This window comes from Microplitis mediator, chromosome 8, assembly GCF_029852145.1.
Source record: "Microplitis mediator isolate UGA2020A chromosome 8, iyMicMedi2.1, whole genome shotgun sequence".
Lineage (NCBI taxonomy): Eukaryota > Metazoa > Arthropoda > Insecta > Hymenoptera > Braconidae > Microplitis > Microplitis mediator.
In genome coordinates, this window is record NC_079976.1 from 23506114 (window position 1) to 23532365 (window position 26252).

At 34.8% G+C, this 26252-nt stretch overlaps 2 protein-coding genes and 2 pseudogenes across 3 annotated transcripts; 2 read left to right on the top strand and 2 right to left on the bottom strand.

The window, feature by feature from the left end:
• Window positions 1-412: 412 nt before the first annotated feature.
• LOC130673946 (tyrosine-protein phosphatase non-receptor type 9-like) lies at window positions 413-1447 on the bottom strand (annotated as a pseudogene).
• A 7012-nt stretch (window positions 1448-8459) lies between these two features.
• Window positions 8460-9530, top strand: LOC130673947 (tyrosine-protein phosphatase non-receptor type 9-like). Its single transcript, XM_057479160.1, has 2 exons — window positions 8460-8487; window positions 8611-9530. The coding sequence occupies exons 1-2, from the start codon at window positions 8460-8462 to the stop codon at window positions 9522-9524; spliced, it is 942 nt and encodes a 313-aa protein (XP_057335143.1). The 3' UTR covers window positions 9525-9530.
• Window positions 9531-11087: 1557 nt separating this feature from the next.
• LOC130673948 (NF-kappa-B inhibitor cactus-like) lies at window positions 11088-11615 on the top strand (annotated as a pseudogene).
• Window positions 11616-16551: 4936 nt separating this feature from the next.
• LOC130673010 (odorant receptor 4-like) lies at window positions 16552-24671 on the bottom strand. Of its 2 annotated transcripts, none has more exons than XM_057477855.1 (3): window positions 24422-24671; window positions 19737-20463; window positions 16552-17424 (listed from the first exon to the last, which is right to left on the bottom strand). In XM_057477855.1, the coding sequence occupies exons 1-3, from the start codon at window positions 24551-24553 to the stop codon at window positions 17090-17092; spliced, it is 1194 nt and encodes a 397-aa protein (XP_057333838.1). In that variant the 5' UTR covers window positions 24554-24671; the 3' UTR covers window positions 16552-17089. The 2 variants fall into 2 exon arrangements, with proteins under 2 accessions (XP_057333838.1, XP_057333839.1); XM_057477856.1 differs by lacking the exon at window positions 16552-17424 and adding an exon at window positions 19210-19423.
• Between the last annotated feature and the right edge of the window lie 1581 nt (window positions 24672-26252).

Below are 26252 nucleotides of genomic sequence, written 5' to 3' on the forward strand. Positions count from 1 at the left end.
CAACAATCTTGTTTAAAATCATGGGTTACTTTTTTAAAAAAAAAAATAAATAAATAAAACAAATTACTAACATTCAAAATATCCTTGAAAAGTTTTAATTGTTGGAGATTTTTTCCTTTCGAAATTAAGGATTGATATATAGAATTTATCAATACAGATAACTTTATACGCTAGACAAGGGAATCCCGAAGATGGATTGAGATGAGATTCTATAGCTTTTTTAATGTGTAATTAAAATCGTGAACAAATTTATCATAGACAATAATAAGCAACATATGGACGATCTATTCTAAATAAAAGTAAGTTATAAGATTAAACACACCAGATATACGACCAAACTTACCCTAATAAACTAATGTTTACTTACAATCTACTAAAATTACACTATGAACATCAAATAACTGTATTTTATCTAACAAGCCGTTGACATTACGAACTGGAGCACTGTAAAATAACAGAACATGTATTGCGTAGCTAATGAGAGACAATTGTTTCTCTGCTTACGAAGATCACGAAATTTTGTGGACAACCGTATGATTGCAGTTCCGATGTACTTAGAAATGCATATATCTATCGCACAAAACACTGGCGCCCGGTCGAGACCTGCGCTGGAATGCACCAAGATAGAAGACTTTTTCACATGATTTTCACTTAAGACCTGAACTTCAGCCTCTGAGTCAGCACGCCTTACTACCAAGACGAACTCCAGGAAGTTCTTCACATCTGACGGAACGCCATCCTGAGGCCAGTCCTTGCAAGCGCAATGCTTGATGTCGAATACGGTTCTAGTATTAGTATTAGTGAGACGCAAAGTTGTCACCTTATAGTTGCCGAAGCTTTTTATTTTGTTGGTCTTTATTTTAAGCTTACCGTAGGTCACGGTGAATCCTTTGTAAGAAATCCAATGTAGGTAGCACTTTTGTTTGTTATTTTCATAGGTCTTGGTGAGCATGACGATAACACGAACGCGGCCTTGATACACAGCTCGCCAGAAGTCGTGGGCCGTTTTTTTCAATGGACCCTGGGAACAGATAAATCTTCTCTTGATGATGTTTCCGTCGACGTAGCTAGCATTGATGTAGTCGTCGAGACCCTTCCAAAATGGAAGGACCACCCAGTTGTAATCGAATCAGGGCGGATCAGGATATCTGTTCTTCTTTTCATCATTATTTTCCAGAGAGATGCTGCACGGAAATGCCACTATCCCTTGCCTTACGTGTTGATGTTTTCGCTTCAAAATTTCATGGAAGTTACGCTTCTGAGTAGGAGTAACACAGTTTTCATGGGATGGGTTTATAGAATAATGTAAACCCAATTTAAATAGAGTATTGTTAGGTCTTCTTTGACTTGGGTCGCAGATTGGGACTGAATAAATGCTTAGGGAAAGTGAGTATTTATAATGGTTTCCCAGTAGAATTAGAACACGCCATATCAATATTATGACCATTAAAAATGTGGTGACAATCACTTCCACTCACGTCAGCATTTTAATCATAATATTTTATAATGACGCAAATCACGTAAACTTTGGGTACCTACGGCATTTGGCATGTGTAGCCTAATAGCCTAATATCCAAGTGTGGATGCCAGGAAGTATGATAAAAACAGGTGAATATGAAATAGGTTCAGCGCTTCTGAAAAAACAGGAAAACCACAATGCCCATTGTACGTACGTTAAAAGGCATTTTTGGTCGATTTGCCTAACTCGTTGAAACAATGAGGCATTGTTGCTAATGAGGTCCTGAATACCGATACCGGAAAACCTACTTATATTATTAATTTTAAATATATTAACATCATCTATACCATGCCTTTGTAAAAACCGATACATATTTGGTTAATGTAAACTTTTTCCTCTGCCTAACTCGACCCGGACCGGTGGTATCCACTATTGGAGCTCTTACTTTGTGAATCCGCCATAGACGGAACAGTCCCGGTCCGATACCATCACTGCTACAGCCCATAAGGTGTAGTATAAGATGGTAATAATGTAAGTTACAACATGGCTGATGCCCATAACTCATGGTTAGGTTTTGATCTTAAGTCTATATTACACGATAGTACAGCAGCAAACATCTACTGATTCTATTGCAATATTCTGGTTGTTACCTAGTCTCCTCACTCGACTTTTTTATAGAAGCCAAGTGTTGCATCATCAACCGGGAATAAAAGGTTCCGTTAAACAATGTTGTATAATTAGACATTACGAGGAAATTATTTCTTAGGCGTCACTCTCAGTGGTCATGAGTTGATACTAAAGTTTCAAAGGTTAGATGGGTTAACCGTGCTCGTGCTGACGTATACAGAATTTTTAACGAGTTTATAATTAAACTAACAATGAACAAACAGTTCGGAGAAGACCTGTCATAAAAGTCTAGGTCACATTAGCATTCACGCCCCTGTCGTAAAAGTTTATAGCCTTATAATGGTCGGCATGTAATTAAATGTAGATCCATGAGTGAATAATATGATACCTCACGCTATGGTCAAAGAGTTAACTCAAATTTTATTCTCACCATCTTGTTGTCAATGAATGCAAAATGATTATTCATTACCTTTTTTTTTTCGAAATGTTAAGCCTATGTTAATTTACCCGATTTAAAAAATCACATAAAATCCAATGGATTTTATAGATAAATTGTCGTATGAATATGAATCTTGTATAGTGAATGAAATTCACTCCGAGGGATCCAAAATTGAGGTATTGAGCACAGAAAATTCATGAACGAATAATACATGGTTGAAAAATGTAGATTAGTTTCCATATTTTGCCCCTGATCTTTGACTATAAAGTCTAGTAATTAGGCAAATTATAATGCTCTTCATCACGCAAGTCAGGTAATGTGGGAACCTCCGGAATTTAGATCCGGCAGTTTATATCACTCATTTACACCAACCAGTTCTGTCTCTGATTAGAAGCTTTTACAGTGCGAATAATTTTTCATTACGGAATACGTTTTTTTTAGAAAAATAATTTTCTAAGGTAAAATTAAATCAAGTAAAACATTTCAAAAATGAAGACATTGTGGATATTAATATTTGTAATTATTATGGTGGAGGCTGGCCCAACTGATTCGGTGACAAAAATATCAGATCGACCTAAACCTAGAGCCCTGAATCCCTGCTCATTCTATGACAGAAAGGTAAGTAAACTCTTACAATTACTGGTAAGAACATATCGTAAATTTTCCACGTAAAAAAGCACGACATTCGACCCAAATAAAACCTTCCTTTCAAGAGAATAGTATGAAATATAAGCAGAGTTAAACATTCATTGTGATTAATTAATGCGTATTTTTTTCGTTTTTCAGTGCAGGGCGGAAAATTATATGATATGGGTCGATGAATTTCTGAAGTACTTAGATGGTGCGATTGAAGGTACGGAACTGCCGAGGCTTCGCGAATTATTCTATCCTGATGAATTAAGAAGACTACGAGTCAGAGTGTGGCGGCTTCGGTAAAATGATATCTACTCAAGAACTGCAGCAATGACTCTAAATTTCTACCACTGTTAGATTTCTGCTACTTTTTCACTGAAGGAAACATTTACTGTCTATAAGTGATCGAGTGTTTTAAAGTATTTCTTCAGTATCTAAGTTTCATTCTATAACTTTCTATTGCACGCATAAAATGTTTATAAAAAGTCATGGGATATCTAAATTCCTGAAAAACCTACCGTGACAACAGCCACTCTTTACAGAAAGTTATAAATCCTTTTAACTTAATTAAAATGTAAGTGACTAACGTTTCTGTTTTATTTCTGGTATAGATGATTTTAAAAAAGTCCGAGTCTGAAAAATACCGAGTGTTGTTTAGTAAATAGGCGCCTAGTTTGTTTATGAAAAGCAGTTCAATTAAATTAAGGGCATCTAATATTCACTACAGTATCTAGACTACCTACGACATTTGGGTGCATGACGATGTATAACCGGATATGATATATTAAGAGCGCACAGTCTAGACAAGTACCTTGTGCGTGTTTTTCAATCACTAGCTACTTCATAGAATGGGGTGGATGACGTAAGTGCGACAGTGGCAGATAAATAAACAGACACGAAATTTTTCATAATCCAAGTTTTAAAGTTGCCGAATTTTCAATGTGAATATCGATGTATTTGAATAGTATTATAATGAGACTGACAAAGATGTCTCCGTAGGATGAGTCATTTGCACATCGATTGGGGAATTAGAATAACTTAAGATTAACTATGTTAATACGGTACGAATCGAAGTGGTATGAATAATGAGATCATCCTATTATCATGCCTTTAGAAAAGGATAGGCTACATGCCTCAAGGCGTATATAAAGCAGCCTGAATATTTGGTACTCCGTCACACGGCAATAGACAACCGACAGAACGCTTGGACCAAACAGCTTTTGTTTCAACAATTCCTGTGTGTACTGTTTGTTGGACATCTGTATATCTGAACTTGGAGCTACCAATAAGGTATCTGTACCTAACAGTTTTCTAAAAATAAGACAGCAAAATCACAATGCTATTAGTCAGCCGGAGAACTAAGTTTATTGTTATCAAGCTCTGTATGTTTGGATTTCGTCTATATCAAATTCTTTGCGCAATTAAACCCGTGTATTTTCATACTCTATGTGACCTCCAAAAAACCTGAGTGTGGAAACGATTTTTTAAAAAATAAACAATAATTTCATCATTTTGTCTATTATTAATAGTGGTAAAATACAGAACTGCGGATTATCACTGCTCCGTTATGGGCAATGTTACTGCAATGATATTAGTTATATAATCGCCTTTACTTGAACCATTAGTTAGTAAATTCAATTTTTATAGGGTTATATCAGTTGACTGTTTTCGGACATGCGAAGAGAGGGTTCGGTAAAAAATCGTAGGTCATTAACGTTTGTACGCTATTATAGTTCTACTTACCACTTGGATTTATAGAACAATGAAACGTTTTACTAGAATAAAACATTTTAATAGTGTACTAAAACTTGGTATTCTCTAGTTAGTTCTAGACAGCTATGAAATGTAATTCCTTTACAGAAGCTAATCCTATGTGATATTAAACGGTAGTGAAGAAGCTATTAGAAGGTTCATTGTTATGGGTTTGAGATAATTATAGACAAATTCTTCGGGGTACACTTGATGTTCCAATTAGCTTAACTATCGGCACGTCAAAAAAATTACGAACTTTAAATAGTATATTACACACCTAGGGAAGTAAAGTAAGAAATGTCTCAGATCACATGTAATTGTTGGCCGAGGCGAAGCCAAGGTCAACAAACATGTGATCTGAGACATTTCTTACTTTACTTCCCTAGGTGTGTAATATACTATTTTTCTCCTCGACGGAGGCGGAAAGCGGCGACTTCGTGTTGCACAGAAGGACGAAAGTTGACGCTTTCCGCCCGGAGGTGAGAAAAAAATAGTATATTACACACCTAGGGAAGTAAAATAATTTCCTAGATGTGTAATATACTATTATTTTAATTATTTAAAAATAGTATATGTTAATAAAACTATCTAGCTACACCAATTTTGGACAACGTTAAAAGGTGGCTCTTGCGATGTCCAAAACATATTTAACCTTCTCGTTATTTTTCAATTCTTTAAAAATGTATTAGAAAAAGTAACACGTTTCAATAAACGCGGTCAAAATAAACACGGCATAATAACTAACGACACAATAACTGAATGACAAAATCACCGAATATAAAAATAAACTACAAAAAAATCACTTTTAATTAATATCGTATGAAATACCCTGAATGTTATGGACCCTAGAGAAATGGCGGTCTTAATATTCTGTAAATATGTTAAAAATTAAATCAGATCAACTTTAGGTTCAGTGCCTATGTTTGGTGATTTTACCCTAATGCCTATATCAGATTGCCATCGACTGACGTGTTCCAGGCAAAAACACAATATACATTTACATTTAAATACAATATGAATTTATATTTATTTCATGTCTAGGGTGTATTTTAGGTTTTAAGACAATTTACAAGATATATATAATAAACTTATGATTTCAATAACTTTCCATTTTATGTAAATCTAGATAGACTACAGTCCAACATTTGTCGAACGAAATAAGTCTCATCTTTCTATCTCGAAATCATTTTCCAATAGCTAGATCACTCTCAACCTTAATACCATAGGCAGTGTAAATTTTCTGTGGAGGAGAGAAAGCTTGCCTTTCCATTAAAATCTACCTGTTTATTTTCTACTTTTTCCTAACTTCCTACCATTGCGATTTGGGCCGTCTTACTACACTGTACTGCATATGCTTGAGTTGGGTATGCAAACAAGTCGACCACAATGATAAGGGAAACTCTTGGAGACCTGGTTAAATACAGGCGGCCTCGTTGTAGCGACTTCCCGTAGCGAGACCATGGTAGAAAAAGTCTTGTCCTCGCCAGGGCTCAAACCCCTGTACCCTGCATCTAAGGTCACAAGGACTCTTTCAAGACCGGCACATTAGACCCATTAGCTATACTGATTAGGTCATTGAAACTTCAAATTTCAATAACGATCGAAATACCTACTGTGCAGATTGATTGTGAAGAAAAACATAATATATGTGGTTATCCTCTGCTGAAAATAAATGCTGACTACAATGTATCAGAAAACCCAGTAGACTTCAGTTGTAGGCTACATTAAGATTGTCTTAACAAATCGGCGTGATTCTGCGGAACGACGTTGAACTACGCTTACCTTTCGCAGTAACTCATCCTTATGCCTGTTTCAGTATATAACAGTTCCAATACCTATTATCCTGCAGTGCGTATAAGGTAGTATAAGACACACTTCTAACGGGCGAATCCTATTCATTGAATGACTGAGATGGAACGCCTCTTACGCCCACAACCTATGTACCCTTATCTTCGCTTCGCACACATATTTACAGCAAATACTTATTGTAATTATAAACATTATAGTTTGTGTGTAATCTTTCTCGCTCACACAAAAAGCTTCACACACTCATCAATGTTTTACGCTTTCTGATATTAGTCGCATAAGGCAAGGTCCCATCACACGTGGAACGAATTGCCATCCACCGATTTAAAAAATTATTCTACCGCCTTGGATCACTATAAGTATACCGACAGCATCGTATGCCTATAGAGTTGATTGTTGACAAGACATATCTGCTTTTTGTCGCTACGGATGCTGTACTTGACGACAAACTTACCTCTTGCTATTAATTCCCAAGATATTAATGGAATTGGTAGGATATGTGACCACATGATATCAAAGTGTAAAAGCTACGTGGTGTGACAAATATAAGCGATAATGAAACAGCTGCGATGAGAGTAGCATTACTTTTATTAGCAACAGTTCTTGAACCATTAGTGGTTAACGCCTGACTGTTAACAAATATAAAAATCGGGAAACCCCAATTAATTGAAATAGTTAATCTAATTATAAATAATGGTTCGTTTTTTCCATTTCTGGAAGGCCAAAAAGAAGTTATCTTCTCCTCGATGAATGAATACCACAGTCATTTAAATTTTACACCGCATATATTGGCACTGATAACGATGAACCTATACTTTTTTCCTCTGAAGCTGGTCAAATAAAAATGGAGCTTATTCTCTAGTGTATAGGAACATAATTATTTGAGGCAACTTAAGAAGAATGGAGTTATCCTTATTAATAAAACGGATCAGTTTCACCATTTGGTCTGAAAGTTTCTTGACAGTTTAACGTGTCAAAATGTTTTCAAAAGCTGAACGTTTGAAATATGCAGTTGAAGTTCTAAAACTTCAGGACAAAATTTGTGAACTAAAGCGTCGTGAACCAAAAACACCTGAAGATGAAGACAAGATCAGTAAAGAAATACAACTTGCCGAAAGGCGATACCAATCTCTGAAGAATAAACTGCTGGTTATGTGTGCGAGAAAACGTTTCGTAGAATATGAGGTGGAGATGGCCCTTACGTAATTAATGAGGTAAGTTCGAACGCAGTCACCTATTATTTTTTTATCAATGACAACGCAATGTCAAGGACCCTTATAATTTATTATTTCAAGATTTCATAAACAGTGCTGTAAAAAAAGAATATAAATATCATGCGAATAGTTTTAAGAATGCGACAACAACAACTTTCGTGTGCACTGGTTTTCGGACGGTATAATCAATTGATCAAAGTAATCACTAAATTACGTACTAAACTTGGTTTTTTGTTCACTACCCAAGGCTAATTCTTCGAAGTACTATAAGCTAATGTTTTTATTAGTCATACTTATGAGCACACAACACACTATTTATACGAAGTTTATAGCTTTCAAACATGCAATACATAGGTGGGCTTGCAAAACTTTGCCCAAAGGGACGTTTTTTACGAGTTAACAGACAATTTAGTGGTTTAATAATAGGTAATGCGTATTACCTACCGAAAATATAAAAGCTCCAACGCAGCAATGAAAGGCTTAGTTCCGAAATACTACTCACAGCGGGTGCCAGTGCCTATTACGAATAATGAGTTTGTTTAATTTTGAAGAAACAAGTGAGTTAGATGATTGGCTTCGAGTGACAGTGGATCGGTGGAAATAAGACTACCAAACGCTTCCCGGTTGGGTTGCCCTTATCTTGAAATGTGAGTTTTAATATCAATTCTGTTCCTTTACAGATACTGCAGCGTGTATACCAAGGCCCTTCAAAGATAAGAGAATGAGAATAATGGATTTCATCAATTTCGTACAAAAGCCAGAATCTGTAAGCTGCACCGTTCAAGAACATCGTGCAATGGTATCTGAGCAGGAAGACGGCGGATCAACTTCTTCTAATCAAGCCGTAAATAAGGCGCAAAACGGAAATAATGTCCGACCAATTGGACATTTGCTTTGCAACCGAGTGAACCTCCATAGTAAGGAGAAGGTCTTGAGTGCAAGGTTTGTTGACGGATATAAACATAAGCGGAAGTACATCATCACTACGAACTCTTGTGAAAATAACACTGACAAATATTTACAAATGGTGTGGGATAAGAATGTTCAAATTGTAGTTATGACATCTGTATTCGCGGAGAAGGATAATTTCAACCGATTCTGGAGTTTAAATGGAAGTACTGTAATAGCCTGTAACAACTTTCAGATAGAGACTTTAGAAATTATAACAAACCCTCACTTTGTGTTAACCTTGTTGGTTCTCACTGATCAAAAAGGTCAAGCACGCAAGCTTTCACATTTTCAGTATACTGCTTGGCCTGCTGATAACTTTTCCCATGACCCAAAGGCCTTTATAGATTTCTTTATTAATATTAACAACTTGTACGCTGATTTAAAAAAGCATAAGACCTTCAGAAATCTCGGTCCCATAATTGTAGATTGCATTGGCAATAATAGTAGCTCAGAGGTATTTTGTGTGCTCGATATCTGTGTTACAGAGCTCAAAAAGACTGGACTGCTATCTATAGCAAATGCTGTTAAGAAAGTTAGACAGCAAAAACATGGTTGTATGGATCGATTAAGTACCTATGTCTTTTGTTATCATCTAATCCATACCTATATCTTAATGCAATATGATACAGTTAACATGTGTTGAAGGCGCAGCCCATTGTTTATTATTTTTTTATCTCGTATCTGGTTAGAAATACTTAGTGTATGTCGACGTTCCAAGCCTAAGTGCGATGGGAACGACACTTTAATTTAGAAAATATCATCAAGTACTTTAAGATTTAAGTTATAAATATGAACCACAGAATCAGTATCTGAAAGACCGAAAGATAAAGCCAAAATTTTCTTAAAATAATACAGAACATCAATGAGTAATTCATTCCAGGTGAACGTTGCCTGATAATTCCGAATTTCAGGCACGTGGTGATTATTCTTGGCTCTAAACTTATACGACGTACTTTATCAAATTTTACGTGCTTCTTTGAAATAAATGTATGTTGTTTTTTAGTTTTTAAAAATAAATGTGACAAATGTAATATGTTTGCATTGCTCAGAGAATTTATGTTACATTTTTAACTACAGAGGTCAAAAAGATATCGTAAATATTGTTAAACAACTGCCCTTAGGGTAATCGTATTAATAGGTGTCACATAATTACATGCAAACACTCCGGGTACAACTATTTGTATAAAATGAATCTTTTTCAACTTACGATAAGCTTGATCTTTCTGCGATGGAATACTGTATAATCACACCAACTTTACCGGTGACAAATCGAAAGAGCTACAAGCAAATGTTATTATTCCTATGAATAAATGATAGTAATTCCGGTTTTGTTTGGTAATCGCAGACTGTGCTTTACGTATTACTAACCAGCTTTGGGTTACCTTAGGATGAAGTAGGTCTAAGTGTTTAGATTAAATAGAACAACGTATTAGTTCAGTTGGAAGATTTATCTTGTGATCTCATCTGTCAATAGTAAATAGAAAGCTAATTCCTATTTTGTATTTAATCCTTCTAATTTTATAATAAAGTTATAAATTGCGGTTCAGCTGTCAATTATTTGCAAATTGAAACCCCTGGTTCTAACTTTACCTACTTCAATCTCCTTAGAAATAAGGACACCGCAAAGTGCGGACCCTCAGAATAGCGCAAGGTCCTAAACACGAGCTGAGAATTTCGAGATAGAGGTAAGCTATACATTTCAGAATAAGTTACATGTGCGTGCTAGACATTGTTCTTGATATAGTTCATTTGAGGTCAGTCAATGTGTGCTGTCCTCAAGCAACGGTCTGCAGACCTATTAATGCTTGAGGCCCAACATTTTGGCTCAATGAGTTCTAGATTAAGGAGGGACTGAATTTTTCCGATGAACTCACTCTTGAATTAAGCTCAAATATTTTAACGCGCATTAACATTTCTTTCACTTCAAAACGAAAAAAAATTGCTCATCAGATGAGTAAAACTGAATGACATGATAAACGTCAATTAATAATACCACGCTATCGTACGACTGGACCGAAATAAACATACGATAGCCTATGACCTCCACGTAATAATTAGGGAAATCCGAAACCAGAATTCGTAAACAATCGGTGCTATCAATATATAGTAGGCATTCGAAATATCGCCACCAAAGACGATTTAAATAAACAATCCAGATTAAATGAATCAGTTCATTCAGGATAGAACCGAAAAATATTTCTCAGCGATGGATAGTTCAGATAGTTCAAATCTTCAGCTTCTGCGTGAGATAGACTGGGAGCGACATGAGGCGTATACTAGAGAGAACGTTCTTCACCTCCTTGCTAAAATAGGATAGTTGAAGATGCTGTATGCTATCGAGGGGCTTATAGATGATAAAATCAAGCTATGGCTGTAGAAGCAGAACAATTAGGGCCATACTTGCCTTCACATTGCAACGGACGCACATAGAGGACAGCAAGCAATACGGATAATAGAGAAGTTAGTAGAATATGGAGCAGATTTTAAAGAAAAAGATCGTTATACTGGTGACGCTGTACTTCACATGGCAGTCAGAAAAGGAGACTGTCAACTAGCCACATGGATGTGTCAGCAGCTAAACATCGATTTGGAAATAGAAAATTACTCGAGTTACACGGCCTTCCAAGTGGCATTGAAAAACGGTGACGAAGAAATGATGAAAAGACTCGAAACCTATGGTGTGATTACTCTGGGAGTAAACGGCAATGAAGAAGAAGAGAGTGATTCAGAATAGTAACTGACAGTGTGAAAAACGAATAGTGTAAACATAAGTGTAGGGTAAAAACTTAATACGCAGATTTATATACTATACTAATTATAGCTTAGAGTCTAGTATTGATAGTAAATTATAGTAAGACTCTCTGGTCATGTACATACAAGATGGCATTCTGGGCAAAAAGCCCGTTACTCCAGTGAAGAACTAAATAATATTATTCATTTGAGTTAGCAACACCATGTAATTGAAAAACAAGCCAGGGATTCCCAAACAATACACTCCTAACAGGGGCGGGAATATAAATAGGTAGCATCGATAAAATGCTTTAGTTGTTGGAAAGTTCAAATCGACTCACTCATTAGTTGTGTAGTATTAATGTCCCTATTTATCATCAAATGAGGAATATACATAACCAGGTTGCAGACAGGACACTGCAAACCTTTACGTCGCGAACTTCATAGCGGGGCAAGGTAATCAATCAAGCGGTCAATAACCTGTATCCATGACCGGACAACCATGATTTTAGCGGAGGGAGGAGACTTTCTTTTTTGGGCGCTACAATGGTGAGTCATGTTTTATTTTTATTTAAGAAAGATCTCATTATATTGATGGAATCCGTTTAATTAAAAATTCCGAACAGTTAGATTGTACAATTTTAACAAAAAATATAAGTTTACTATAAACTATTTTTGAGCTCAAAGAACTTTAAAACGCTTGGGATAATGTTATCGAGGTCTTTGAACTCTGGAAACAAAAAAACAAGTACGGTGTTTTTCTCTTACGATATTCTAAAAACAGGATACTGTCAGTTTGAATAATTCTCAACTACTATGTTGTTGTGGTAGCCACGAATGACGCAGTAACCTTGACTTCAATGAGTAATGATGTTTGTCGTTTTTAGATTAACGAAACAATGAACTGAGTTGGGAATGTGCTTGAATCAGTATTCATAACAGACATCTGCACGATTTATTATCTATATATCTATTTATCTTAACGCTTTCGAGCTTGATCTAGAAGCCCTACTCCATGTTCAGACGGGTCGTAGAGTGAGCCCGTAGCACTCATTAGAGGGGCGTAGTACAGAAAAATATGGCAGAATAGCACCTTCAAACGTCGACATATGATAAAAACCCGATTTTCGAAAATCGGGGTGAAACCAATAACTTCCCGAATTTTTAGAAAACCGTTGATTTTCTCAGCGGGAAGTTAAAAAAGATTTTTTTCTTTCTGTATTTAACTTAGCCATACTGACATTCCTAACTACGGTACATAATTCAGTTTAAAATAGGTGGATTGGGACACAGTCACACTACTACTCTCACATTGCACACATACGAATCCATGAGACTTTTTGATTCGTGGTTGCCCCACTCAACACACACCAAGATGTTTCGAGATTCTCTAATGGATTAAAATTTGATGTTATGTCATTGCCTAAAGCTAATATGTCAACAGTTGATAATGGCTTCGATTTAGCAATGGTTTCTATGGAGATAATTTTTCTTAGCAACTGCTGCGATGAAAATTATCTACTTTAGTTACGGTTGCTATGATGATTGCACACCTCTAGTACTATTAACGTTCATTTCAGATAAGATTCGTTCCTGTTATGAATAAACCTTATGGTAGTCGTTTAAGCACGATTTGAATTAAACTCGCTTGTCTAGCAAAGAGTCAACTATTTAAGAAAATACATTAATATCATTTGATGAACTTTTGAAAAAAGTTAAAATTAACATTCCATTACATTTGATCGTTCAAAGGAATGTAACTATTTTCAAATGATTACAAAACATTGTAACCTCCTTGTTTTCTACTTCAAATTCAAATACAACCAAAAAAATTGTTTTCGTTTCTCCATTGTGATGCATACTGAGTAGACCTGTCCTTGAAAAGTGCGCCTAGGTATTTGACCGAACTCGATAACAAAAAGTACGACGACACCGTGCAAGCTTCAGTAAACTCATCGATAAATTATGTTTCATGCATTATTTTACGTAAATTGAGAACTGATGAAAAATTCATTGAGCAGTAAAATACTTTTGATAAGAGAATTATTTCCAATTCATGTAGTTTTATTCATTGATTGACAATTAATAAACTATTAGTGTAAATCATGAAAAATTCGTCGCAGTTTACTAATGTTAAATATATAGCAGAGTACTTGGACTTACTGAGCTTACTGCCCAATAATCACTCCTCGCTTCAGTCGATGATCGATAAGATAAACAACGTGCAACAAGGTTACGCAAAGTCGGACTGCGTAAAAAATAAAGATAGGTCATGGATCTTAAAAAATCTTTGTCGAGTTGAATACATAATGCTTTTGTTTATGTATGTACTGCCACTTATAAAAGGAACAGAAAGGAAAATTGAAATCTCATTACGCAGTTGCACCTATTGGAAAGAACATAGAATTCATAACATACTTTACCTGAAATGAACTCACCTTCGGAAAGACTACGGTTAGCAGAAGAAATCTTACGAAATGAAAACAGAATATTATTTTTGGAGAGAAATGAAATATTTGCAGAAAGTATAAAACATCCTCGGAATGAACTGGAAATGCTCAAATCAAGAAATAGAAATCTCATTGCTCAACTGCGGAGTCTGTGCCTCAATGTGAAATTTCCGGAAACCAGAGTTCAGATGGCCCTTATGTCATCCACATGGTGATATTTTTCAGTGCGTTTTTATAATTTGTGCAAAGGATGTGAAAAGTTATCTAGTGTGTGAAAAATTGCACACCTCGAACGCGAAGTGAAAAGGTAGTGCTCTACTGTCGTCAAATGTCAAAGCAGGATTGTCGTCAATTTAGTTCTTATATATTTTTATATATAATATGGTTGTGTATTCTTAGGAGTAGTATAGTATAACCACGTTTAGTTTAAGATAAATTGTAGCGCTTTATCACTTAAATGGTTTTTTGGAATGTAAATTACAAATATTAGTAAATTCAGTAAACGATTGATGTTATATCGAAAGCAAGATCATGATGTCCAAATAGTTGCTTGCATTTATTGTACACTTATGTAAAATAGAGAGATATTCGAGTTATATTTTTCTAATGCCTTACTGTATATTGTTTTAGAGTTAGAAAATAGTATAGTATGTGATAAGGGATCAAACAAAACGATTTCAGAACAGGATGAAGTTGACTGCCGAGCTGTAGGCAAGGGCTGACATCACCCGCAGTCTGAAATCGGATTTTATCCTGAGTCTCACAATATTTTTCATGATGACCTGCATTAAAATTTGAAATTGCAACGTCAAACTCCCGTTTGTGACAGTATCATAAAGTCAGAACTGTCATTTACGCAAATATAATCAATGGTCTGAAATGACTATTGAACAGGTAATGACACTTATGCCAGCTTCGATAGGTTCTCCCATAGTACCATCTCATGTATCGGTCGACATATCACTTGGCCAAAAGGGGACGTAGTTTCTTCTCTTGCCTTCCTGAGAAGACGCCTGACAAGTGTCGAGTATTATAGTTGGAATCACAAACGCCTTCAGCCAGTGGGTAAAAGTTTTCAATTTTTTTCGACATGATTCCATTGATTTGAATTGTGAAAATTGTAAAAAATTCTTGTTTTGAATCATCAAACTGCTAGTTTTAAAAATGGCATTATCCAATAAAGATATTTCACTGCATTGCAGCTGTATGTGCTATTGTATAGAGTGTAAGCTTTGTTGAAAGCATGTTGAAGGTCAAGGCTCGAAGCTAAGATTCGTTACTCGACCGAAAGGCTAGTTTGTAGTTGGCGTCACTAATAGAAGCATGGACTATAATTAATTCAATAATAGCAAACAGATTAGTGTACTATGTCACAACAAAGCCCTAATTGTGAGAACAGGTTGAGAAATCAGGTCAGATAAGTAGAAATAGTTCAGGAAAAAAACCGCTGACCGTATTGGGGGCACGTAGGTTCTAATTACCATAAACTAATTTACTATAATACACTCAAGTATCTTAATGCAATTATTAAAAAATTGTAATTATAATGTCGGTTAATGACACTACGCGAGAAGTAGTTGACCCCTTCAGTAAAATTTACAACCTAAAAATGTAAGATATATTTTTAATTTTATCAAAGTTTTTTGTTTCCTGCAGCTGAATGTGAACTACATTTTATGTGTATTAAGATCATAAGTTACTCAATTTACCGTTAGTAATATTCAGTCATTCATGTAATTGGAATGAATAATCGCTCAATGTAAGAATACTAATAAATTTGCCGTAACTTACATTGTATTGGATTTTCATTTCTTCCAACTCGAAAATTTCGACTTGAGAACTATTACTAGTCAACGCACGTACAATTTGGTTGAAATATGTGGGCATTTTATAAAAAATCCTACTAGTAATGGTTGCCAGGCCGAAAATTTCCACTTTCATGCAAATGCCATCAAGAGTTTTAATTTTTTTTTTAAATTTGTGTTTTAATGGTGGCACATATAAACTACTTTATATGATAAGAATCATAAACAAAGAAAATAATTACATCCGTGGGTGAATAAAAATAGTGGAATAATTGTTTTTTAACACGGAACTGTTTGTGATTTTTTGGTGAAATAATTTAACATTCTCAAGCTTCTCAAATTATATTCACCGTTCGTTAGTTAGACAGTACAGCAGTTTGAAAAATTGAGGTTACTGAATAGGTATTTCCTTCTTAGAACTTGATCTATAATATTCAGTAGGCTTGCCATACGTCCAGATTTGATCCACACAATCTAAATTTTTTCATATATTAATTAAGCATAGGCCTGGTTTGTCCATTAAAAATTAAAAGGACTTAAGCAAATTGAGCTACAAAATTCTATGATAAGATACATAATATACTCATGTCATTTTAAGGCAGCAGTATCTGTGATGATAATAACTTAACTCATTTCATCAACTACATTGTCATATATTTACTTTTATCAATAAATGTTAGGTCAATACAATACTAATAATCTGTGTAACAATTTTTATCAAAAGTTGGCTGTTGAGCCATTAATCATTAAAATCTTTTAATAAATTACATACAAGTGACAATCTTGTAGCAGTCATGTAAATGATGCGAAACGTCCTTCGAGAAAACCTTACATATCTAAATCTTTTTATACCAATAAATCTGTCACAAGATGTTAATGTGAGTAATTGTCAAGATTTTCGTATGACTCGCCCATGATATTATATGAAGTAATTTTGCAGATATCTTACTCATTGCTTATTAATAAAATCACATCCATTTCTTAAGAAAAAATTTGCGACAGAAATCAATTAAAGTTACTCACGCATAGCTTGCAACATTTTTGCTAAAGAAATGCGTAAGTAATTTTACAGAGTCTGCACCAAAATTAACAGTCATATAAAGTCGTAGACAAATAAAACACTAGTAACTAGGCTTGCGCAAGATTTTAATAAAATTGTTGCATGATAATATTAATGAAAATATTAAATCACACCGAATTCAGACTAAACTATAAAATAATTATTATTTAATTATGAATAATCGCAATACTGATAAATAAGAAAAGGCTGTTTTTATGACACTCATAAATGAGTCGTTTGTTAAATTAAAAAATTTACCCACAGTAAGATACGGCGCGATACAAAGACGCATTGTAATAAAAACAATATTTTTGTTCACATTTGGAAATTTATACCAATAACTGTATATTGCTCTCAACATAATATCTCCTTTTCTGGACAAAGTATCTGCCGGATAAGCGTATATGTAGCTCTCGAGTATAACAAAATTTATCGTACTCACTGATCTCATAGCAGTTATAATATCGTTTTTATTTATACTCAATAACAAAGTAACACCTATAAATAATAATTTAGTATCTTTCAATAGCAGTCTAACTTTCAATGAAGGGTTTTGGTGTTATATCGCGTTGTAGGTGCCATGAGGGTGTACACGGATAAAAATTCACGGTCGAAATTACAATCTATTATGGGACTGTTTTCATGTCGTATGATAACAGGTTTTTTTGATATATTGATTTGGAATCAAAATTTTTTAAAAATTTCTTCTACTTTCCGAATATGCCCTCGTAGCACCTATAACGCAATATGTTTAAATATGAATATATATGTATATTAGACTGTTAAAAAAAAAACAACTGATTTTTTTTTTTTCAGTAAATCGAACACATTGACGAAAATGACAAAACAAGAATGCTGTAAGAGTTTGAGCTCTTAATATTAAAATCAACAACTGCCGCATCGCAATTTTCTATTTTCTGCTTAAATATCATGAAAAGAGTTTTTCTCAAACTTTGGAATTTTCCCACTCATCAACGAATCAGTGTATCGGAATAATCTATAGGTACTTTGTTGTGATAAAGTGATAAAATTTCAAACTTTCAAAGTGCAGCATCGAAAGGGAAACGGTAGCTCGTAGTGGGGGAGGAATTTAAATTTCAATAATACCCGGGAAAAAAAAATTTTATATGATCATATATAAACATATGTGTTCATATACAATTTATATATGATCACATAAGAAATATATAAAAATTATATATGATTACATAAAAGCTTATAAGATCTTATAAAGTTCTTATAAGAATTAATATGCTCTCGTGAGGACTTTATAAAAATTGATATGACTTCATATAAAGTTTTATGTAACTTTATAAAAGTACTAGATAAAATTTCATATGCTTATATATAATTATATATGATCATATAAAAGTTCATATGATCTTATGAAAATCTTATAAGAATTTATATAGTTTTATAAGGATTTTATAAAAATTGATGTGATTTTATGTAAACCCGAGAAAAAGATCTTATAGAATCATATACAAACGTGTGTGTTTATATATGATTATATGAAAGCTTACATAATCTTATAAAATTCTTATAAGGATTCATATGATCTTATAAGAATTTTATAACAATTGATGTGATTTTATGTAAAGTTATATATAACTTTATAAAAATACCAGGTAAAGTTTCATATGCTTATATATAATCATATATGATCATATAAAAGCTCATAACGATCTTATAAAATTCTTATAAGAATTTATATAATTTCATAAGGATTTTATAATAGTTGATTTGATTTTTTATAAAGTTATATATGAGTTTATAACGTTACCAAATAAAATGTTATACATTATATGCAGTCATATATGATTATATAAAAACTCATATGATCTTATAATATTCTTACAATAATTCGTATAATCTTATAAAATTTTTATAAAATTCGATCTAACTTCATATAAAGTTATATATAACATTGTGAAATTACAAGAGCACGTTTCATATGATTATACATAATCATGTATGATCATATGAAATTTTATATGACCTTATAAAATTCTTCTACGAATTTAGATAATTAATGAAAATTGATGTGATTTTATATGAATTTATAAATAAATTTGTATAAGTACAATAGAGTTTAATACGGTTATATAAAATCATATATGATTATATAAAAGTTTATATAGTTTTATGATTCTTATACATAAATTTCTATGGTCTTATAAGCAGGTTATTTTAAAGAAGTTGATAATTTTATATAAAACACTAATGTGAAAAATTTGATCATATTTGGTGCATTATTGATGTAGGATGTATCAATTTGATCATTTGATTTAAGTAATGCTATAGATTGTCAACTACTTATAAAGGTTAAGCAGACTAGGGAACCAGACGGCAATCAAGAGATCATCAAAGTTGAGCAGCATTGAGGCAGAACATTAGTTGGATGGGTGACCCCTTGGCAAAATAGCAGTTAACCGATAGATGTTTTTTTTTTTTTTTTGTTCATGCATGATTATATATAATCATATATCATCAAATCCTGCAAATTTTGAGATCTAATCATATAAAATTTATTGTATATATAATTAGGTAAAATCATTTTTTACCGGGTATATCTAACTTTATATGATTATATAAGATTTTATATGATTATATAAGATTTTATAAAGTCATATAAGTTTTTATAGGACCAATTTCATTATAAAACTTTATATGATTTTATATGAGTCACTTTTATATGATTTATATATGATCATATAAGAACTTTTTTTCCCGGGTAATAACAGTAATAATAATTATCGTCAATAGTATTATTATTATTATTATTATAACTAAACATACAAATATATTACCAGCAACACTTAATGATGTAAGGCATACTCCCATTTGCATTAATATCACTTTATTATAAACAATTTCCAAACAATTTGATAAAAATATCAAATGTTGATGCCTCTGGATGATCATCGTCAATTCATGATTTTTAACTTCAAAATTATAATTATTGTCACAAAATTTATCCATTCGTTTTATAAGAATATCAAACTGTCCACAAATATGAGCAGTTATGGACAGAAACATGGCATCGGTGCAAATATCTCCAACTGCTATAATAAACGACTGTACCATTTCGTTAATCAGAATTACATAATATAAACTTTTACTGACGTTATTAAAAATGCAACTGCTGGGTAATAAAAATTTATGCTGATATTTGTAAACTGTTCTATTTGACTGATGGTCCAGAGTTGGTACTGCGCTGCTGTCAGTAAAAAATATTATTTTACCATCATACAAAATCTGTGTAATTAATCCACAACTGTATATTAGCAATGATACATTATTGTAAATTGCTGAATTATTGACCATGACTTCAATGTCTTCGGTATTTTTTATCGATTCCCAATCTTGGTATGAAGAAATTATTATTCGTTTTAAATAGTCACGGCATGTAGACGTATAGAATATTTTAATGAATATCAAAATACTGTATATCAGCAAAAAATAAGAGTCGAGGGTATCATCAATGCCGCCACAGTTTATTATAAACTGATAAATCACTGATACTGTAACTATTATCTGTATAATAAATACATGGATAATTATTCGAGGTACATGGAGAGAAATTTATGGTAACCGTTCCTAGTACGCTTATAAAATATCATCCCATACCGTTATGGTAATGATTACGTGGAAATATGGGATATAGGCTCATACTTCCAGGGAAAAGTTCCCATAAGTATAGAAACAATTTCCATCATTATGGTAACAGTTTCCATATCGCAAGTGAAAGAATGATGGTAATGATTACCATTACATTATGGTAATCGTTACCATAATATATAGTAATCGTTACCATGAAATCATGGTAATGGTTTGTAACTGGGTGGAATACTTCCACATTACATTAAAAATTCAATTTCGACTCGCGCCAAAAGATCCGCCCTCCTTCTTCAACAACTGTCAATAACTGAGGAAATACAGTCACTGGTGCGCCAGGGTCGCTACGGTCGAGTCCCGACATTTGGTTTTAGGGGTTGGCCAACCTGAGTGGAGAGGTATGAGGGCCAGAGACGACGAGTGGTCGGTCTCTTGACTCGCAGTAACCGCCGTGGACGGACGTGCCTTACTACGACTACCACTAACATCTTGGTTTCCACGAATTTCTGTCTACTACTACTACTACTACTACTACACGTGCTGCTAGTCATCATTCAAAGGAAAGCAAAGGGAGATGTTGGAAGGCGGTCTGCGAAAAAATAGATAATGATCTATGGGGCCTTGGCTACCAGATTGTTACTCGAAAATTCCTAGGTCGCAGTCCAGTATCACCTATGGAACCTGATGCGATGCAGGAAATAGTCAGTGTCCTGTTTCCGAAGCGTGAGGATCGAGACAGTCCAGTCTGGACTATATCCGATGACGAGTGTCCACCTTTCTCAGAGGTTGTAAAGAGTCTCAAAGGAGGAAAGGCTCCGGGCCCCGACGGTATCCCCGTTGAGGTTTATAAGGCCCTCCTCCCTCAGCACGAACAACTGCTTTTGAGTGCTTACAGCTCCTGCATTTCGGTTGGAGTTTTTCCTGCACGATGGAAGCTGAAAAGGTTAGTCCTGTTGGACAAAGGAAAAGGTCCGCCTTTCACTCCTTCGTCCTACAGGCCACTTTGCATGCTGGATGTAGCTGAAAAAATTCTTGAATCGTTAATTCGAAATCGACTGAGAATTGAAGTTGCGGATGCCGGTGGTCAAGCGGAAAACCAACATGGTTTTTGGCTGGGTCGCAGCACAATCGGTGCTATTTCGGAAGCGCTTTCATTTGCCAGAAGAGCTTGGACGGGAAACCATCGATCCCGTCCAGTATGCATTATGATGACATTCGATGTCAGAAATGCATTCAATTCGGCACGATGGCCAGATATAATGGAAGCGCTTCGAAAATTAGGTCTGTCCGAGTATCTCATTCGGATCATTGACGATTACTTACGTGATCGTTTTTTGATCTATGAGACTACTTTTGGCGAGATGATGAAGAAGCTGAGTAGAGGAGCGGCTCAGGGTTCTGTCTTAGGACCGGAACTCTGGATCATCCTTTACGACGCACTTCTACGTCTAGACCTACCGAGTGAGGTGATACTGGAGGGGTTTGCTGACGATGTGGCAGCACTAATCCTTGCGCGCTCTTACGAGAGTGCGCAAAGATTAGCAAGCCTGGTCGCGACCAAAGTGGACGCTTGGCTAAATGACCATGGTATGGCATTAGCTAAAGCGAAAACTGAGGTTATAGTACTCACAGCCCAGAGGTAGTTTCCGAGTCCTTTCCGTGCTCTCGTCGTGGGTCAACACGTCGAGAGTGGAAGTTCTCTGAAATACCTTGGGGTGACGATCGATACGAAACTCACGTTTTGTGATCAGATTGTCAGTGTGGCTAATAAAGCGGCAATGTTGGTAGCAAACCTTTCTCGGTTGATGCCAAACGTCGGAGGACCGAGGAGCAGCCGTAGACGAGCTCTCATAAGTGTCTCAAACTCGATAATGCTTTACGGAGCAGAAATCTGGTGTGAGTCACTTAAAGTAGAGAAATATCATCGACGACTGGCATCTGTTCAACAGAGAGGCGCACTGAGGATAGCTTGCGCTTACCGAACGGTTTCGGAAGCAGCCGTGATGGTCATCGCGGGTGTGATTCCGATCGACCTTTTAGGGTTCGAGAAGAGACGCATCTGGGATGCCCGTCGGGCTGGGGAAGAACCGTTGGAAAGAGTTAAGGCTCAAGAACGCGAGGAGACCCTGAAACTCTGGCAAGAGCGATGGGAATCTGTGGAAGCGGGACGTTAGACATTCAGGCTCATTAAACGTGTCCGTGACTGGATTCCACGGAAAGAAGGAGAGGTGGATTACTACCTTTCCCAATTTCTGTCCGATCATGGCCAGTTTAATGAGTACTTGTATCGCATGAGGATCCGAACCGATCATTATTGCCAGTACTGTCCGCAAGTTGTCGACTCTGCCGAGCACACTTTCTTTTCCTGTCAGCGTTGGTCTGAAATACGGCTGCGCTTTCAGGGGGAGAAAGAAGTGCCAAATGCCGCTGACCTGGTAATACCTTGGATGTTGGCGACGGCGGACAATTTCAAGACCATGACAACGTACGCCCGAGAAGTGTTGATGGAGAAGAAGAAGGAAGAGAATCGAGTAGAGTGAGAAGAGAGACAGCGACGGTGACATAAAGAGGAGGACTAGCACTGCGAAGTAATGCCCACGCGGTCCCGCAGTGCTAGGTCCGAAGAAGGAAGAGAGTGAGATTTTTAGCCGGTAGGGCCCCCAGGGATACAGTTATCTACTTAGAGTAAAATCTTAAGCGATACATGCTTGAGGGAGGAGTCCGGCACACGGAGGGCAATATGCATATGGTCGGCAGTTCATGCTTTCCATATGGGTATTGTCATCTACGATGCGTAATAGGATTTTCCCTCACCCTCTTCCCAAACAATAAGAAAAAAAAAAAAAAAAAAAAAAGTCATCATTCAAAATAGGCTAAGAGCATATAAGCCCACGGCTCGTGGAAGCTTATTCCTTTATTAAATTAATTAAGTTATTTAAACTGGTTAATTATATAATATTTATTGTGGATTGGACCTGGTTGATTGGAAAGGATTGGAATGGTTTGGTGGACTTGAAAGGAAGGACTGGTTATGGTTTTGGTCTTGGAGGAAAAGGATCGGTGGAATAAGAAGGACTGGTTAAGGCTGGAGATTGTTGGAGTAAGTGAACTCGTTTTGGTTATTGTCGGGTTAACTATTTTATTTGTAAAATAATATTTTATGATTGGAGTCGTTTATTAAATTAGAGTCAGTAGAGTCACATTATCGTTAATTAAATTAGTCGAGTCAGTGTCATCAGTCATCTTGGTTATTGTTCATACCTCATTAATAATTATCTGTAAAGCAGCTTCGTCAAATAAATGCCATTGTGTTTTATGTTTAAATTTGAGTTATAAAATTAATTTATCACAACGTTCCTGATAAGTGAGGTATAAGAATTCTCTCTCCTAATTTTAATACAGTGTGGTCCAGTAAGGGGCTTATCCTCACCTGGAGGTACTGAGACAGTTAAACAGGTTTGCAAAACACCTGAAGTTTCGCACATGTGTGGGACACTTATTATAGTGAGACCACAATCTAAATTAATATAGTAAGTGCACCCATTACAGGTTACTATAATATTGTGGTAATGATAACTATAATATATATGGTGGCCGTTTTTATAACCATTATTTCAAAAAAAACGGTTAACATGCATTATGGGAGCTATTCCCATAATATATTGTAATTGATACCATAAATTTCTCTCCGTGTACGATAACAATTAATGTAAATAAATTACATAGTTTGATGATTGAGTTCCAATCAGATTTGATTAGAGTTTTAAATCAGTGATGTAAGTTAGTGAAAATTATGAAAAATTTTGATATCCAAAAAGATAAGAGGCAAATTGATATTATTTATTAAATATACATAATAATTATTCAACATTATTACCATTTGACTAAGAGAATAACCAATACGAAATTTACGATAAAAATCATCTTTCTGTAGCGGCCAAAGGCCTAAAATTGATGTGAAAAATCTCTGTAATTTGAATCTGTCATTAACATTTTCATTTGATTTCATCGTTAACAGAAAAAAATATCAAATGACAAATCACTTTGCTTTAGTATATGTATAGTCTTAAGTTAGAATTATACTCCCAGATACCAAAAGCTATATCGTTTTTTTATCTACCCCATATTCAACTGACACTTCCAAGTCGCTGCCGAAAGATTACTTTTTTTTTGCTTTAATAAAATGCACCTGCGTATTCTTCAAGCTCATTATTTATTTATAATGTCATGTAACCCTTACATTTATTATTCATATAAGTGATCAATAGTGGATAAATTTTATATGAACAGTGAAAATATAAGAATAAATGTTATTAACCCTTCACTGAATTTATATACCGAGAATAGATTTTTTCTTGTCTGCTGTATGCAGGTTGTAGCAAAAAAAAAGACGATTGTATAGGTCCACCAATAATTTGCATACTAAATGTCGATGTATATGTGAGTGTGTAAGTTCACTGGGATATGTTGGATGTCTAGAGAATATTTCTTAGTGAATAATTATTTCTTGACAAATCGATAGGCTTCATATAAATTTAGATACAGTTTGGAAGAAAAAGTAGACATGGTTTTTTTTATTCTCTGCAAGTACTTTATCGGGCTCTCAGTGATGAATACAATATCATTTGTTTCAGTTTAAGACAGGCTTGTGTTTCGTGAAAAATATTCATATTGCAAGTATAAAATAGCAATTTGAAAAGCTATAAAGAGTTTACATCCATACACTCACACTGACACACACACACACACACACACAAACACACGCACACACACACACATACAGACATAAAAACACTCGGACATAATTCTGAAAATAGTCAGAGTTACTTCCTAGGACCTAGAAACGCCGACATCTGATGATAGGGTGAAGACATTAACTTCCCGAATTTTTCGAAAATCTTTGATTTTTTTAGCGGGAAGCCAAAATGTAAGTATAATATTAATAAATCATATCAAAATGATGCCCTCACTGCTAAAATGTATGAAAAAATAATTCACGACGAATTAAAACCAAAGCTAATAAAAACATCGATGTTTTTTTGTTGGTCAATGTAGATAGACTTCGGGGTCGTTCAACCCCTAAACTTGATTTTTCGGAAAACCTCAAAAAGACCTATCCTCTACTTTTTAAACTTCCCGCTAAGAAAATTGTGAATTTTCAAAAATTCGAGAAGTTATTGGTTTCGGTCCGATTTACGAAAATCGAATTTCTTAGAGATCTTGACGTTTTGAGCTTCTAGGAATTTATTTTGACTAATTTTAAGATGATGTCCGAGTGTATGTATGTATGTATGTACACACGTATGTAAATACCTGTATCTTTTGACCGGATGAACCGATTTTGAACTTCAAGGTGTCATTCGACGAAGCTTGTCAATATCTTGAAGCTGTAAGGAATTGAACTTAATCGGTAGAGTGCGTTCAGAGATATTTCAAAAATAAAATTTTTTCGAAAATGTTTTATTTGGATAACTTTTAATTTACTCGATAGATTGATTTCAAAATCTAATCAGCTCTGAAACTCTATAAGCCGCGTCGAATGCCACCTCAACCATCAAAATCGGTTAATTCGTTCGCGAGATATCGTGGGAGAAGAAAATGCTAAAAAATGGTTTTTTACAAAACAATGGCATACAAAAGTATTTGCGAGCTCGAAGAGCTCGAAAATGTAATCAAGATAATGTTTTCGAGTTTAACGAGCTTTCAAA

Coding starts and splice junctions, on each gene's coding strand:
- LOC130673010 (XM_057477855.1), bottom strand. CDS start 24,553: ATGAAATCAAATGAAAATGTTAATGACAGATTCAAATTACAGAGATTT. Junction 20,464..24,421: donor GTTATTCTCTTAGTCAAATG/GTAATAATGTTG, acceptor TTTATTATACAG/ATAATAGTTACAGTATCAGT. Junction 17,425..19,736: donor TACATCATTAAGTGTTGCTG/GTAATATATTTG, acceptor TATTATTTATAG/GTGTTACTTTGTTATTGAGT.
- LOC130673947 (XM_057479160.1), top strand. CDS start 8,460: ATGAGTTTGTTTAATTTTGAAGAAACAA. Junction 8,488..8,610: donor GTTTAATTTTGAAGAAACAA/GTGAGTTAGATG, acceptor GTTCCTTTACAG/ATACTGCAGCGTGTATACCA.